The sequence below is a fragment of the Rhinolophus hipposideros genome (genome assembly GCF_964194185.1).
Source record: "Rhinolophus hipposideros genome assembly, chromosome: 15".
NCBI classification, from domain to species: domain Eukaryota; kingdom Metazoa; phylum Chordata; class Mammalia; order Chiroptera; family Rhinolophidae; genus Rhinolophus; species Rhinolophus hipposideros.
In genome coordinates this window covers 64,240,328-64,255,941 of record NC_138061.1, presented here as the reverse complement: position 1 = coordinate 64,255,941, position 15,614 = coordinate 64,240,328, and the positions used below count along the sequence as shown (strand labels likewise).

Here is a 15,614-nt window from a genome sequence, read left to right as displayed (position 1 = left end):
ATGGGCAGGAGGCTGTGCCTTTTCTGAGGTGGCTGGTCAAGCAGAGCGTCCACATGTGGAAGTGTGGCAGATTGACCTCCAGGCTCTGCCGGGCAGGTCCCCAGGTGGGCATTAGGCTGCCCTTCTCGGGAAGCGGGGCAGCTGGCTATCTCAGGCCAGGAATCTGCCCTTTGGGGACAGAGCCAGGTAATTGAAAACCAAGTACTTGTGGGCTTTTCCTCCTTTAATTATCCTTTAATTATCAAGCAGCCAACTAGCAGAGTGGCTTCAAGCAAGGGTTCTGGGTGGCCTGCCTGTGAATCCTCATTCTTCGTTCTCGAAGCCAGCCATGTAACTCTGTACGTCTGCTTCCTCTTCCATAAAATGGAGATCTGATCATCGTAGCACTGGATTCACAGGATTGAACGAGGAGGACATGATTTAGAGCATCTGAAGCCCTTAGGACAATGTGTCACCTGGGAGGCACTCAATAAATACTACCATTTATGTTAATCAGGTTCCTCCGTTCTCATTTCCAAGTCACTGGGTCCCACTCACCTTTAAAGGACCCAATGAAATGTCTGCTTCTCCCATTTCTCTGAACTTTATTGCAGCTGACGTTCACCTTTTCCTTATAACCCTCATTGTTTCAATTTTTGGCGGTGATGGGGTTTTCTTTCCTGCCCCAGTAGGATTCCCTGTCAGGCACCCCTTCCCTCCCTGGGGCTTCACAGGCTGCGATGTGCTTTATACTCTGGGATGGTCAGAGACGACCCATCCTGGCCAGGCATGCAGTTAGTATGTTTCATTATGGGGTGTGCCACGGAAACTCTCAAATCAAAAGGTAGCAGGACCCTACCCCATGCAGGGAGGGTTTGCATAACAATAATGGGTGTCCAGAGAAAAAGCCTGAGCAACACAAAGAATTTTCCTGTGCTGTCTTAATGGCCAGCCTTGTGTTCACAATTCATTAATGCAGAGGAGGTTATTAATGGCCAAGGGAGGCGCTTGGGTTTGTTCAGGGGAAGTTCTGGCCATAGGATGGCTGGGCACTGTGCTGGGGGCTGGGGGCGGGAGGGCCACGGTCCGCAGAGGCCTGCTCCCTGCTGCACTTCGTCCGACTGCCTCTGACCTGTGATTCAGAGAGCTGGGTGTCAGGTGGAAGCTAGTTCCAGCTGCCAGGGGAGAGCTTCTGCAGCTCAGACCATGCTCACAGCCGGAGTCGCAGCCCCTCTCCGCAGCTGGGCGGAGGCATCAGGGCTGACTTGTCCCAAACAGAGATGGTAGGAGGAAGCAGCCTGCTGGGCAAGGCTGGCCTGTGCCCGGTGTGGCTCCCTGAATCAGACCTGAGGTGAGAGAACAGAAGCAGAGCAAGGGAATAAGGTCCCACCCCATCGTCCCCTCCCCTCTCCAGCCCCCTCCTGGGGAGGCCAGGTGGCCCCTGCTGTCCCAGTGAGGTCCTGGCAGGGAGAAGCCTAGAGGCAGACAGGCTGCACTTGGAATCCTGGCTGTACCTGCATCTCCACGGCTGAGCCTTGTCAGTCCAGGCCTGGGAGGCTGTGAGGACTGGGGGAGGCTGTGGGAGGTGCCTGTGTGGGAGCTGGCACATAGTGGGCGCTCCGCGGGTGCTGGCGATTGGCCGTCCGAGGCTGCATGAAGCGTCTGAGGACCAGGGCAGGTGAGGGCAGGGTGCCCAGTGCCAGGATGGGTCTGGCCCTGGCCTTCCTGAGAGCAAGTCCCCTTAGTTAGCCAGGATCATGCCTCCCCACTTCGCCTTGGCCCTTGGGCTTCCAGACCGGGGTAAAGTGCCCGGGTTCAGAGCCTGGAAGGGCTTTACTGGCCAATGAACATTTACCCACCAAGGCTAACCTCAGAGCAGGAGACGGCCTCTTCTTCCTCTGAGCCCTCGGAAAGCATGCGGCCCCCCCATTCCTCTTTAATTACTTTTTCTTTCATGTTATGGTTTTTTTAAAAGACACAATTTTTAAGAACAAAAAATGTTTTATTGTGAGATATAATGATCATTAAAAAAATTTCATAGAATACATATCTAGAGGTTACTGAATGATTTTAGGCACCTCCTCGTGTGGCATCACCCTCTGGGACTTTGCCTGTATCCCGAAACCCCTGAATCCCTGATCCCCTTTCTACTTCCTCTAAATGGAACCCTTTGCTGACTTCTATGTAATATAACTTTGCCAACTTCCTAAGCTGAATTTCTGAAACACTATTGTTTAGTCTTAACTTTTTGAACTTCACATGTGTGTATATATACATAATTGGAATCATACAGTACATATTTTTTACGTCTGGACTCTGGCTCAGCATTGTGTTTGCAAGATTTATATCTATGATTAGGTTTAGTTGTAGGTTCTTGATAAGATTCTATGTACAAGAGCAGATCATCTGCAAATTAAAGACAGTTTGCCTCTCACTGTCCAGCCTTTATACTGTACGTCGTTGCTTCTTGTCTGCCTGCTGGCCAGAAGCTCTACCACAGTACTGAATGGAGGTGGAGCTCACAGCCATCTTAGCTTTATGCGATTTTTTATATTCGCTTTATTGAGATATAATTCATATAACATACAATTCATCCATTAAAGTGTACGACTCAGTGGTTTTAGTATATCTAATGAGTTGTACAACGATCACTAAGATCAACTTCAGAACATTTCCTTCACCTCATACCTATTAGCAGTCACTCCTCATTTCTCCTAACTCCCCTGCCCCAGGCAACCACCAATCTTTCTGTCTCTGTAGGTTGTGGACATTTTGCTATTGTCTTTGTGGACATTTCATATGAATGGAATCACATAATATGTGGTCTTTGTGACCGATCCTCCTTATTCTTGAGCTCAGGAGTAGACTCTTAGGGTTTCACAATCACGTTTGCTGTCTTTTATGAGATACCCAGTATCAACTAAAGATATTTCCTTCTTGCCCTAGTTTTCTGAGAGCTTTAATTTAATTATTATTATAAAAAATCATGAATATGAATGGGTGTTGAATTTCATCAAATACTCTTTCTGCTGCTGAGAGACGATCACATGATTTTTCTTTCTTAATATATTAATACAGTAAGTTACATTGATTTTTTAATGTTAAACCAACCATGCACTTCTGGAATAAACCCAAATTAGATGTGACAAGTTATCTTTTTTATAGATAGCTGAATTTGGTTTGCTAATGTTTTGCTTAGGGTTTTCACATCTACAATCGTGAGGAGATTGGCTTGTGACTTTCTTTTCCTAAAATTTCTATCTAGGTTTTGGTATTGTTTTACTTTACCTGAAAGCTTAGTATAATAAAAGCAGCAGCAGAGCTGCCTCACTCTTTTAGTATCTCTCCCGATCTGAGGACTGGCTGGCTGCAGCCGGGCAGCTCTGCCCCTGCTTTGCCTGGGGTCTCATGAAGTTGCAGTCAGATGGCAGCTGGGGCTGGTACATACATAGAAGATGGAATCATTTCCATGTCTGGTGACTTGGCAGGGAGGCTGAGAACGCTTTCGCTCTCTCTCTCTCTCTCTCTCTCTCTCTCTCTCTCTCCCACCCCCCAAGGAAAGCCTTTGGGGAGGGGTTGGATGGAGGTTGAGCCCCAAGAGTGTAAGAGGAGAAGATGCCAAGCCTTCTTAAGGCTCAGAACAAGCCGTGCTGCTTCTGCCACATGCTATTAGTGAAAGCTGCTCCCAGAGCCAGCCCAGACTCAAGTGGAGGGGACTGCACGTGGGTGCGAACACTGGCAGGGTGGTTCTTGGTAGGCCCTCTCTGGAGACTAACTGGCAAAAGTATCAAGGATACTCTGGCTTCCTGACATGAATCGGGGTGCTTGTGTCTGACCTACCTTACTTCCCCATCCTGACTTCAAGGGCACTGGCCACATCTGACTCACCTCTAGACCCTTCCAAATCACTCACCTCTGCCCCTACACAGAGTCTGGTGCAGAGGAGAAGGTCATGGAGTTTAGGAAAAGAAGGAAAGCGGGTCGTGCTGCCATGGGCCTGGGAGATGGGCCTCACGAGACTCCATTCTACGACCCTGTCCCTGTACGACTGGCCACCTGCTGGACCCCAGAAACCACTGGTTCCTCCTGTTCTTCATTCAGCACTCAGTGAGAACCCCACTTTGCCAGACTCTGAACCAGCGGTGGAGCATCTGGTGATGAATTAGACACATGCCTACCCTAAGGGGCCTGCAGGCTTGGGATGGGCTTGGAGAGACGGACAAGCCAACAAATAATTCCATCCCATGTGACACTCTCATCTGCTCTCAGAGGCCAACAAAGATGCAGGCTGCGGGGGAAGCCCAGAGGAGGCAGGGACTCTTTCTCTGTCGGATGAGGAAGGCTTTCCAGAGGAGTTGGGCTTGACGAAGTGTAGGAATTGTGCAGTAGATGCAGGCACTCCGGGCAGAGAGAACAACGTGAGCAAAGGCTCGAGGCTGGCAGGGGGCTATGCTGAGGAGAGGGCAAAGCGTGAGCTGAGGTGCAGCCATGGTCCTGGGAGAGGAGAATGTGTGGCTTCGAGGTGAGCCCAGGCTCTGGACTCAGACCAGCCACAGCCCGTAACTGCCTCCCTCTCATTACAGGGTCACCTCAGGGCAGACCCCAGTCGCCTCATCTGTGAGATGAGGACTGCAATGGCCATCCCCGGTGGTGGCTGAGGCGTGTGTCTGTGCCTGGCAATTCCAAGTGCCCAGTGCTGGCAGTTGTTGTTAGGATTACGATGATGTGGCCTAGTAACAGTCACTGGGGATCTGATTAGCTTTGGGTTTACAAGGAAGGAGGTTGCGTCAGCGCCAGCCGCCTGCAGGCCTAGCTGATGCCAGGTAGACAGAGGTAAAGACTGAAGAGCTGTAAGCAATCTCCATGATGAGTATGTTACCACTGCTTCTCCAGGATTCAGTGGGGGAAACTGAGGCCCAGAGAGGGGACTAGGATTGCCCAAGGTCATACAGAGTGTCTGTCAGGTAGGACAAGTCAGGGACCCAGGTGTCCCACCCTCCAGCCCCCATACCCTGTATTGATTCTGTTCCTTTTATAGGCACCAGCTGTCGTTCTCTGGCTTTAAAAACTGCAACTCACCTGGTTCCAGAAGCTATTTCTTATGGGTGGTGATGGGTTTGCCCTTCCTGCTAATCAGTGGAGCCCTGAAGGGCAGAGCTGAGCAGAAAGTTTCTGGCTTGTGCCCAGAGGCAGTGGGGAAAGCAGCCTGCCCGTCGAGAGTTTTGGCTGCCTCTGGAAGGAGGGAGGGCCATGCTCATTGGCATATGACTGCCTAGGACTCATGTCCCTGCTGTTCCTTTGGCTGTGCCAGGGTCCTTGGGTCTGGGTGCTGTCATTAGTTGTTTGCCCCTTCAGAGACATCCTGGCTGAGATGGGAGCCTGATGCTGGCCCTGATACTATCACGGCAAAAGGAAAGTTCGGTGAGCCCATTCTGCCCATCAAGAAGAGTTTGCTGAGTGAATGAGGTGTTGGGACAGTGGGTGAACAGTGACAGCCAGAACAAAGACGGGATGAGACTTAGCATCAATTCCACCAGAATAACCTGCCAAATTAACCTGGGGATTTTGGCATTTATCAGATTGGGTAATTTTGTCATAACCACAGTTTTCCTTTCCATGGAGTATTGAGAAAGCTTAGAACCTGAGATATGGCAACTCTGAGGAACTGAAATATGCCCACTCGGTCAGGAAAGATGGACTCTCCCGACCTTTCTCGCATCCCCAAATATTCAAGTGTTTACTTTGTATCAAAATGGGACATTTTAGTTCTGTGATCAGGACTGTGGGGGTGAGGGTAGGTGAGGGGCACTTACAGCAAGTTTGGGAGGTGAGGTAGGTACAAAAATAAAGAACTCATGGGAAAAGGGCAATAAAAACCATCAGAGACAGGACAAGGTACTTCAGGGGTTCTGTGATAGAAGATGTCTAGATGTGAATTTGACCTTGTGCTTTTGATACTTGGTGAGCACACTTAGCTATAGCATCTAAAAATCTGTGCTTAAATATGTAGGCAACCGTACCGATATTCCCACTCAAATGCTCCGTGTGAACTGTAAGGAACCGGAATTATGATTCGAAATATGTTTATTTGTTTTACTATAAAGCAAAAAGAAATGAGCTGCAGTATTTGTGTAAAATGTCTCATAAACCCTCCTCCCCATCTCCTTGTTCAATTCTGTTACACTGAGTCTGAACATTCAACAAGAAATCGGTGTGGGAGAGCTCTGCTTGTAACCAAAATTGTAGCTCACGTGCCTTTATGAGGAAAATGTGCCATTGACAGAGATGAGACAGAACTAACTTAATTTTTCCTGTCAGTCTCTGTAGTAGATCAATTAAACTGCCAAGGAGATCAAATATTTCAGACTGTATTTATTACATTAAGTATTTATGTTCGGGCCAAGCCTTTAAAGCATGATGTCATATAGGAATGTAGGCCGATCAGATCAATTCAGCAGAATTTGCTGTAACTTAATGGAAATGTAATTGTGTGTTTTAATTTAGTATCCAGGAGGTAGTATGTTCTCCAAAGAAAACAATTTTCAGACTGCGCTTAGTGGCCAGATGGGTCTTGCAGAGACTTTGGTGATGGCATATTGGTAGGGCCAGATCAAGAAGTTGCGGCTTTTTAGGGGCTTCGCCAGCTGCTGCGTTGGCTGCATTCCATGCAAAGGGACTCACTGACTTTGATCCCCACAGAATGGAAGATGCACTGAACGCTCCTGGTGGATTTTCCATGGGGAGCCAGTCAGTAACTCCAGTGTAGACTGAGGCCATTAGCAGTCATGGAGTCTCAGCTGGGTGCTGAGACACGTCTTTATTCCTTAGCGACTTCAGTGGGACGCCATTCTAGAGGAGAGCATCTATTCTCATCATCTGAATGAAAGGAGATGGGAAATCATGAGTCACAAAAAGGACATCATTTTTATGAGAGTAATATCTGGTCAGTTTAGAAAGAATGGAGAATACAATGAAACATAAAGAAAAATGTAAAGATCGTTCGTAACCTAGTACCCAGAATCAATCAGTATGAATATTTGGTATTGGTGCATTTGTTTTCTTCCCATTTATAAATATATATCTCCAATAAATTTATATATTTTATAACTTACTTGGAAATTTAAAAATTTTTAATTAAAAGCTTCAAATTTATAAATATTTTATATTTCTAAATCTAAATAAATTTATAAATGTATATATACCCGTGTAATCCCATATGGATATGGCACATGGCTGTGCATATACGTATACACATATATACTATGTGTGTATACATATATACATATACCAAAATGGGATCATATTGACTTACTGTTACTTAACCGGCTTTTTAAACTTAAGATTTTATTATTATATTTTTCATGGCACTAAATATCCTCCTATAATATAATTTTGTCATAGCTTCAGCATGTTCTATACGGGCAACTATAATTTATTCAGTTAATTCCCTATCATTTGACCATTAGTTTACTCATAGTTTTTTATTGCTATGTGCCACTCCTCTGTAGCTAATTTAATTTTTAGCCCATTTACGATTATAGCTTTTTGACTGATTATAAAAAAATAAGGAAAACAAAAAACAAGCAAACAAAAAAACTAGAGCCCCTCATCTGGAAATCTAGTAGTTAAAAGATGAGACTTTTAAAGTTTGTTTAGCTCACCCCCTAAAATTCTATAGGCAGAATCAATTATTCGACTTTCTGGTTGGATGGAAAGACATCACCGAAGAAGCAATACAGCAGGTGGGTTGTGCGTAACGCCCGGTGGGGGAGCGGTGTGATGAGGATACTCACTGCACAGTCACTGTCCTGGGGCAGAGCGGTGACACTCACCCTGGGTGTCCCCTGGGGTGATGCTCAGAAGACGCTGAGTTCTTCAGCGGGTGGTTGAAATGAACCGGTAGTTGGAATAAGCTGTGAATTGTGACTTAGAATTGTCCTTTAATTTGGATGGGGTCATGGAAATAATTGTTTGAGGGCTTAGTACTAGGTGCTTCATAGAATTTCTCCCAAAGGCAGGTATTTTACCTCCTCTCACAGACGAAGAAGCCGAGCTTGGAAAGATCAGGAGCCCCATGTCTTTTAATGGTGGAGCCAGGAGCCAAAGTTCAAAGCCCACTTCCCTCTGCCTCGGCAGGCTGCACCTGGCTTTCAGGCCTCAGAGATGTCATGTTGTCACTCATTTTATAGGATTTAGAAAATAACAACTTGGTTTTGGGGTAGACATTTTCTAAAGTGTCTTTGTCACCATCCTGACGTAATAAAAAAAGGAATGCTGAGCCTCTCTCATGGCAGATTCAGCATCACCCCATCACTAACTGTAGCAGGTGGTATGCTTTTCAAAGCCCTTTCAAACATCATCTCTTGTGACAGTTCCTGTGGTCACCACGGATGACTTCAGGACATCCTGAGGGGTATTGCTTTGCTTGCCGTGTACTAAATGGCTCAGGTTACTGTACATTTTGAGTTTCTTGGCTGTCTTATACGTTTTTGTCTCTTTTCTCAGTATTACCCACCAATATGTCTGCTATTGGCAGCCACATTGCTAGTTGATGGCAGTCTTATAAATCAAGTGACTTATGGAAGTGCATTTGGAAGAACTTTAAGAACTTGGTGAGGGGCTTTGCTTTTCATGGGCCAAGTACATGTGCTTTTGGGTCTGGGTGTTCACTTGGTAACTATTTGTTCATCTGCTGCCCTGAGTATCACAGAGGACGAATCTTCATTTTGTTACTTCTGGTTTTCAGTAGTGTCCAGGTTGATGCTATTATTTGGCCAGGAGGCATATGGAGAAATCTGGTAATGTTACTGGTGCCATGAAATTATGGAGACATCAAATCAAGAGTTAGTTTTATAAGGATCCCATTTGTGGAAATCATTTTCTTTTCTTTGTCAAAAATGGTTATTGGAGTTAAGAGATATTGGTTGTTGGACAATTTAAATTTGATTATAATCATTGAAATTCTGCAAACATATGTTAAAGTTGAAAGGAAAGCTCAGCTTGGTAATCCACATTACATTCTAAAACTCCTCCTTTTTTGTTGAAAGGGATTTAAAAACTTGTCCCCAGTAGCCCACATTGCGCATGAAGTTTCTCTACTGTATCTCGTCAGGGGCTTCAGGGTATTATGACCAGAAATGTAGCACCCTGGAGACAGCCCACAGCATAGGCATAGCACGTTGATGGTAAAAAAAGAAAGCCCCTGTCTCTCTCACATCCTCCCATTGCTTCCATCCCACACTCCACACCTGGAGAGAGAGTCGGAGGCAGTTACCTTCTATCCTCTGTGCCTTGGAGTCCACTCAGCTGGTGGCCCCGGTTCTTTCACTCCTCAGTCTTCCCTCCCATTTTCTTCCCTCTTTCCTCCTGCTTCTGGCCTGCTGACTTGATAGTGACCGAGGGGAGAAGGACTTTCTCCTCTCCTTTTCTGTAGGTTCTGCCTCTGCTAAGGCAGCCCTCAGCTGTATGACGTCACGGTGAGCTGACTGTGAGGTCACAGTGACCAGTGCTCTACTGTTGAGCCACGTCCCCCTCTGGACAGTTGGGTCCCTGGGCATAGATCACAGACTCTAAAGTTTTCCCTGTAAATAGCATCACATTCGATTTGTCTCCTTGTTCGCCTTAGACCTTGTGTGTTGTACAGATCTCCTCCCCGTCTTCTCTGTGCATTCTAGATTGGCACATTTTCCTTGTTCTTATTCAGGTGAGAGCAGGACAAAGAGCAGGTGACTCCCCTGCTTCATTTCCAACATTCCTCCGTGTAGCTGTTGAGATGTCTAGGAGTTCACCTGCAAGCATCTGCCCCTTATGATGGACACAAGCTGCTATTCAACTGGGAGTGTAGATAGGGAAGGAGGGTGATGTCTGCAATGGGCTGTGTGCCAAAGGAGTTTGTTGGCCTGGGTGCGTCTCTCAGGGTCTGCGCCCTGCTGCGGAGATGCCTGCCCAGGGGGCACGGTGCAGAGTCTTGAGACAGAGGTTGGGCTCCAGGGACGTGCACAAACTGTGCGATGCTCCCTTAGCCAAAGACACAGCGGTGAGGTGGGCTGAGGGTGTCGGCCCATGCAGGTGAGGCGGTGTGTGGCTGGAGGGAGTGAGTGTGCACTGAGGGACTCTGGAGGGCCTCACCCTCTGGACTTACCTTAAAGGAGTCTGGACAGCTGGGGGGGGGCCCTCATCTCCCCAGTAACCTTGACCTGAACTCTCTTTTGGTTCATCTCTTTTTAAGTATTTTATTTTCGTTTTAATTGTGTTAAAATACCTGAGGTAGATTACCATTTTAACCAATTCCAAATGTAAAATGCATTTCGATTGTAGTATAACCGTCTGTCTCCAGAACTTGGTCATCTTCTAAATCTGAAACTCTGTCCCCATTAGACAACAGTGCCCCCCTGCTACTTTCCTGCCAGGCCCTGAAAACAGCCACCATTCTGTTTTCTGTCTCTATGGATATGCCTGCTCTCCACACCTCCTTTAAGTGGAGTCATACAGAATCTGTCTTTGTCTGACTGGATTGGTTCATTTCGCTTAATGTTCTGAGGTGCATCCACATTGTAGCCTGTGATAAGATTCCCCCCCCCCCCTTTTAAGGCTGAATAATGCACCCTGTGGGTGTAGCCTTTCCAGTTTTTAACCCCAGTCTCCCAGAGCCATTGGGTCCCTCTGTCCTTAGTTTCCCCATCTGTCCAAGGTGGGGGTGAGCTAGGTGATGAGCACAGGCTCTTCTGTCTCCCGCAGCCTCCGTCCTGTGAGTTCATTTGTTTCTCTTGCCTCTGAATCTGGGTTTGCAGGCCAGGAGTGTCGTGGTTGGTGGCTCTCATGTGGGGACCTAGCAGGTACCGGCTGTGGACGCAGGGGAAGGAGGGCCTATCTTGCCCAAGGGGTAGATCTTCATCCTGCAGGTGACACATTCATCACTGAGTCACAGACCATTTAACTCCCCCTTTGAGGCTTCCGTTGGAACAAGGCCTTGCGGGGGACAAAAACCAGCCTGAGAGGAGTTGAGCCCACCCCTTTCAGGCTAGCCTGCTGGGGCTGGATGCCCAGTGGCCCTTCCCAGTTCCCTGACAGCTCACAGCCAAAGTCAAGGTCCCTTAGGACCTTCAGCACCTAAGCAGTTCAGGCTCCTAGCCTCGCACAGACCCTCCTCCAATGTGCTGGTGGGGTTGAATCCCAGTCTTTCCTCTTTTTAACATTCATTTAAAATTAAAGGCATGTTTCTGAGTTTAAAAAGTTCACATTCATTATTGAAAAATGAGAAAAATTCTAAGCAGACACAGGGGATAACCTGCTGAGCTGGTTCTCTGTCCTTCATATTTGGTCTCTTCAGACGTTTGCTTCGCGATGGGAGGGAGACTTGGAGGGTGGGAGGCCTTTCCTGTGGGGTGACTCCCAGGGCTCACAGCACAGGCAGTGCCCAGCAGAGACTAACAAGCTGAGGAGCAATGCCCGATGTCAGCGTATGTCTGTATCTGCGAGGGAGCCACTAATGGAGAACAGTCAGGACTCAGGATGTGACCCAGTGCAACTCTGTTTACTATTGTGGCTGGAAACGTCCCCAGGCTTGGGCCCCCCTGGTGGAGTGGGGTTGTGAACGGGACTCTCAGAATTCCCTTTGTGATTGGTCTCACACTCATCTTTGTATATGCTGCCTGCTGTATCAGTTCCTCTGTCAAAATTGAGGCAGGAAGAGATAGCTGCCTTTTAATCTCCTATTACACTGCTGGAGAAGGGAAAGGCCACCAGAAGGTTCTGCTCCCACCTCTGCAATAAACTGTGCGAACTCGGGCAGTTGATCTTGAAGCCTCGCTTCCCTGGAGAGAGGGGCTGAGTGATGCCCACGCTTCAGTGTGGCCAGAATGGTGATGAGAGGCCACAGTGGGTGCTGGTAAAGGTGAGCCTCCTGTTACCCGAACAGGCTTGGAAAGGAAGAGAAAGATGCCAAAATGTGCTTGAGGGGAAAGAATGGAGCCTGGCTCTGGCCCAGGGCAGCCTGTCCCCGGGAAAGGAAGGTAAGATAACCCAGGGCTGCCCTCTCTGAGGCTGCCTCCTGAAGGCTGCCCCTGCAGTGGGCACCACGGCCTGGTGCCCTGTCTGCCTCCTTCCTCCCACAGACACTTTCCAAGGGCCTGGCCTATTTCTGGTCCTGTGTTAGGTACTGGGGACAGAGTAGTGAATGAGACAGAATGGTACCTGCCCCCTGAGAGTCTACAGTCTGGGGTATGTTGTGGGGGGAGACAGGCAATAAACAAGTCAGCAAAGCATGAACAATCCATCCACCCTTTGTAGCCAGTGCTGTGGAGATGGAGCAAGGGCTGGAATGGAGCATAACCAGGGAGCCTATTCTGGATGGGGAGGGCCCTGAGGGTCCCTGAGGCGGCGGGGCTCAAGTGGGATCCTAAAGACACAAGTGTGAGTGAGAAGGTGGAGGGACGATCTTCACCCAAAGGCAACGCCAGGCAAAGGGCCAAGGTGGGAGGAACGTGTCTTCTTCAGAAACAGAGGGACCCCGGGGTTAAGGAGCAGACCCTCTGCCTGGTGTGAGTCCAGCTCTGCCGCTAATTATTTTACCTCAGTGCCCTCAGCTGCTACAGGGATCACCACGGAGCCTACTTCCTAGAGCTGTTCTGAAGCTGAGATGGCCGTGCTGACAGCCGTGTGGCACATATGCATGTTTGCTCTGGTTCAACAGCTCCCGGGAGGGCTCTGCTGTGCCGGTGCTGCCAGCCTCTGCTGGGAGGCCTGGTGGGCACACGAGGAGGACGAGGAGGAGAGGGCCACAGCGCCCGATCACACAAGCTCTTGAAAGCCACAGGGAGGGATTTGGATGCATTCAACATATGGATTTGGGTCCAAAACACTCTGTTTGCAATGCTGTTTCTCCCAAATCCTGGGTACTTTCAGAAAGAGACACAGGGCAGGCACAGCCTACGTGGAAGGACTGGCTTTGCTACTCCCTCCCAGGTCTCCGGCCTTAGGGACAGGCACTGAATCCCAACTGTCTTTGGCAGGGTCACGATGAACCATCTCTACTCCTCTGGGGGGTCGGGCTCCAGAGCTGGCCTAGGCTGGCTGGATGTGGGAGAAGGCTGCTTCGACGCACATCTCTTGCAGGGACCACATGTGGGGCCTACCATTTGACCTATCCAAGGGGCTCAGAAAATCTCTCAAATTATCTCCTGTTGGCAGCTCAGTCTACCCGCCCCGTCTGGGTACAAGGTCTGTGCATGTCCGGTCTCCCCAGCTACCGGTGTGGGCCCTTGGAGCCCCTGGGTTCCCCTCAAGGACTGGGGTGGTGCTAGCACCACTGAGCTTTGATCACTTCTCAATGCTGAACTCAGATGGGCAGCAGGACCACAGGATTACATGGCCAGGCTCTCATATCCTCCCTCCCCAGGAAAACTTTCATTCTGTTTGTCTTCATCTTGGATATGGCACTTCCATTCCTTTGGATGCTGAGGCCCATACCTAGGCATCCTGACTCCTTTCAGTCACACTCCTTGCAGACCATGAGCAATCAAGGCGAGCCCTCACCTTCATCAACATCCCAGAATCTGGCCACGTCTCGCCACCTTCCCTCTGGCCGCCGTGGGCCACGCCACTGTCAGCTGGGACGGCATTATTGCAGTAGCCTCTCCACCCTCCTCATGCAGATAAGCTTGTGACACTCTCCTCAAACCCACTGAAGCTTCTTCCCACTGCATCCTGCACGGCTTCAGGGCAGCCTGGCCTTGGTGGCCCCTGACCCATCGGCCAACCCCCTTGCCTGTGGTCTCTGTCCTTAGTCACCCCGAGTGGTCTGCTGCTCCCTGAGCAGGCCACTTCTATGCCCACGTCCATGCCGTTGCACCGCTGTCCTCCCTAGCTGTCACGCTCTCCTGGACATTCACAGGGCTGTCTCTCTGACTCATCGCACTCAGGCCTCTGCCAAGGATCGCGCTCCATTCAAGTATCCATAGCACTCACCACCTCCTGCCTTTGCATTGGGGAGGCACGCCTGTGGTGTGCTTCCCCATTAGAAGCGCACTGCATGAGGCTGGGGTCCAGCTGCCTTATTCCTGCTGATTAGTCACTAGAGACAAGAACAGTGCAAGGACAAGGTCCCAGGCGCTCACGGGATAGTCACTGAATAAACGCATGACTGAAGATGACCTGGGAAGAGGAGGGATCCTCAAACCGAGCATGGCAGAGGGCCATCCTGGCGCTCTTCCTGGAGTGGCTTATACAGGGCTGGCGGGCAGGCTGGGCCTGGCAATTGTTCTGAAGCCCCGTCCCACACATCTGACCTGTGCTAAATGCTTGCCAAACTGTCCTCCAGAGGTTCTCAGACCTCAATTCACAGTGCCCCGAGGGTCTCACTTAATTTTCAGGACTCTTGGGCCATAAGAAATACCCAATAGTTCTGTTCATTAAATGATTAGATCTAAACAACTCGATAAGTATTTATGCCCCAATAGCTTAGTAGCCATTAGAAGAATAATATTCATAAATTAAAAGAAAACTAACATTTTTCTTCCCTTTGTAAATAGCTACCATGACTTTCTAATGGGATGTGCGTCCAATGGGCTCTGCATGGATTCTGTGACGTGGGAACCATTCTGGATGTCACCAACCTCATTTTATGTTCCACATGGGCTTTTGTGTGGTGCTTGCAAAATGCAGCAAAATTCCGCTTCACAAAAACATGACATCCTTGAAAAGGGTGCAGCATGGTGTCATGTGAAAGCTGTGAGCTGCCTCTAGCCAGCAGCTTGCATGGAATCTGACAGATGTGGCTGGTTTCCTTTGACTTCAAATATTTAAAATCTACCTGCAGTGCCCCTGTGAGTTCTTAGGGTGCTTTGGCACACAGTTTGGGGATTGTGGGATTATTTTATTAATCCTCATACTGATCCTGTGAGGTAGGTGTCATTCCTTTTTACATGAGTAAAAGTTAAGGCTCAGAGAAGCCAAGATATTGGCCTAAGGTCACACAGCTGACTGGTGAGGGAATCAGGACTGGCCAGGCCTCTCTGATGCTCTGATAATCCCTTGAACTATCAACTGGGTCTCTTGAGTTGTGCATCTTTGGGGTCTTGAGCATTTTTCAGTTCTCCCTTTAGTGCCCAGAACCATACAATATCAATCAGTGCTTTGCCCACACCCCAAGTCCTGGGGGACAGAATGTAGTCAGTAATGGATGCCTGTTGTTTTCCCTCCTTCCAGGGGGCCCACTGTGCTCTTGCTGTGTCCCAGACCCCATGGGGCTCTCCTTCCTCCCCACCTACGGCTGTCAGAGTAACCGCACGGCCAGCGTGGCTGCCCTGCGCATGAAGGCTCGCGAGCACTCGGAGGCCGTTCTGCAGTCAGCCAACCTCCTGCCATCGGCCAGCAGCAGCCCCAGCCCTGTGGCCAAGACGGCGCCCCCTGATGGCAGCCAGGACAAGACCCCTTCCTCCAAGGAACAAAGCGAGGGGCAGAAGAGTGTATGAGGGTCCAGAGTGCCCAAGCCCGGCACCCATCCCTGCCCCCTGCTTCTCCCAGCCTTAGCCCCGTGGAAAACTCAAGAGAGCAAGGAGAAGCCTGCTGCCCCAGAGCTTCCTCTGGGACAGGAAGGGAGTGAGACCGACAGCTCCCTTGGTGTCTGGAGAGTGCCT

The 15,614-nt window shown here is 49.1% G+C and overlaps 1 protein-coding gene across 1 annotated transcript in view; it reads left to right on the top strand.

The window, feature by feature from the left end:
- The window catches only part of DRGX (dorsal root ganglia homeobox), a gene marked incomplete at both ends in the record, with an annotated part of 29,359 nt that extends 13,910 nt beyond the window's left edge, over window positions 1-15,449 (top strand). The window contains one exon of the mRNA XM_081074344.1: window positions 15,184-15,449. Coding sequence (XP_080930470.1) covers window positions 15,184-15,449 — 266 coding nt within the window. The remainder of the gene's footprint in view (window positions 1-15,183) is intronic.
- Between the last annotated feature and the right edge of the window lie 165 nt (window positions 15,450-15,614).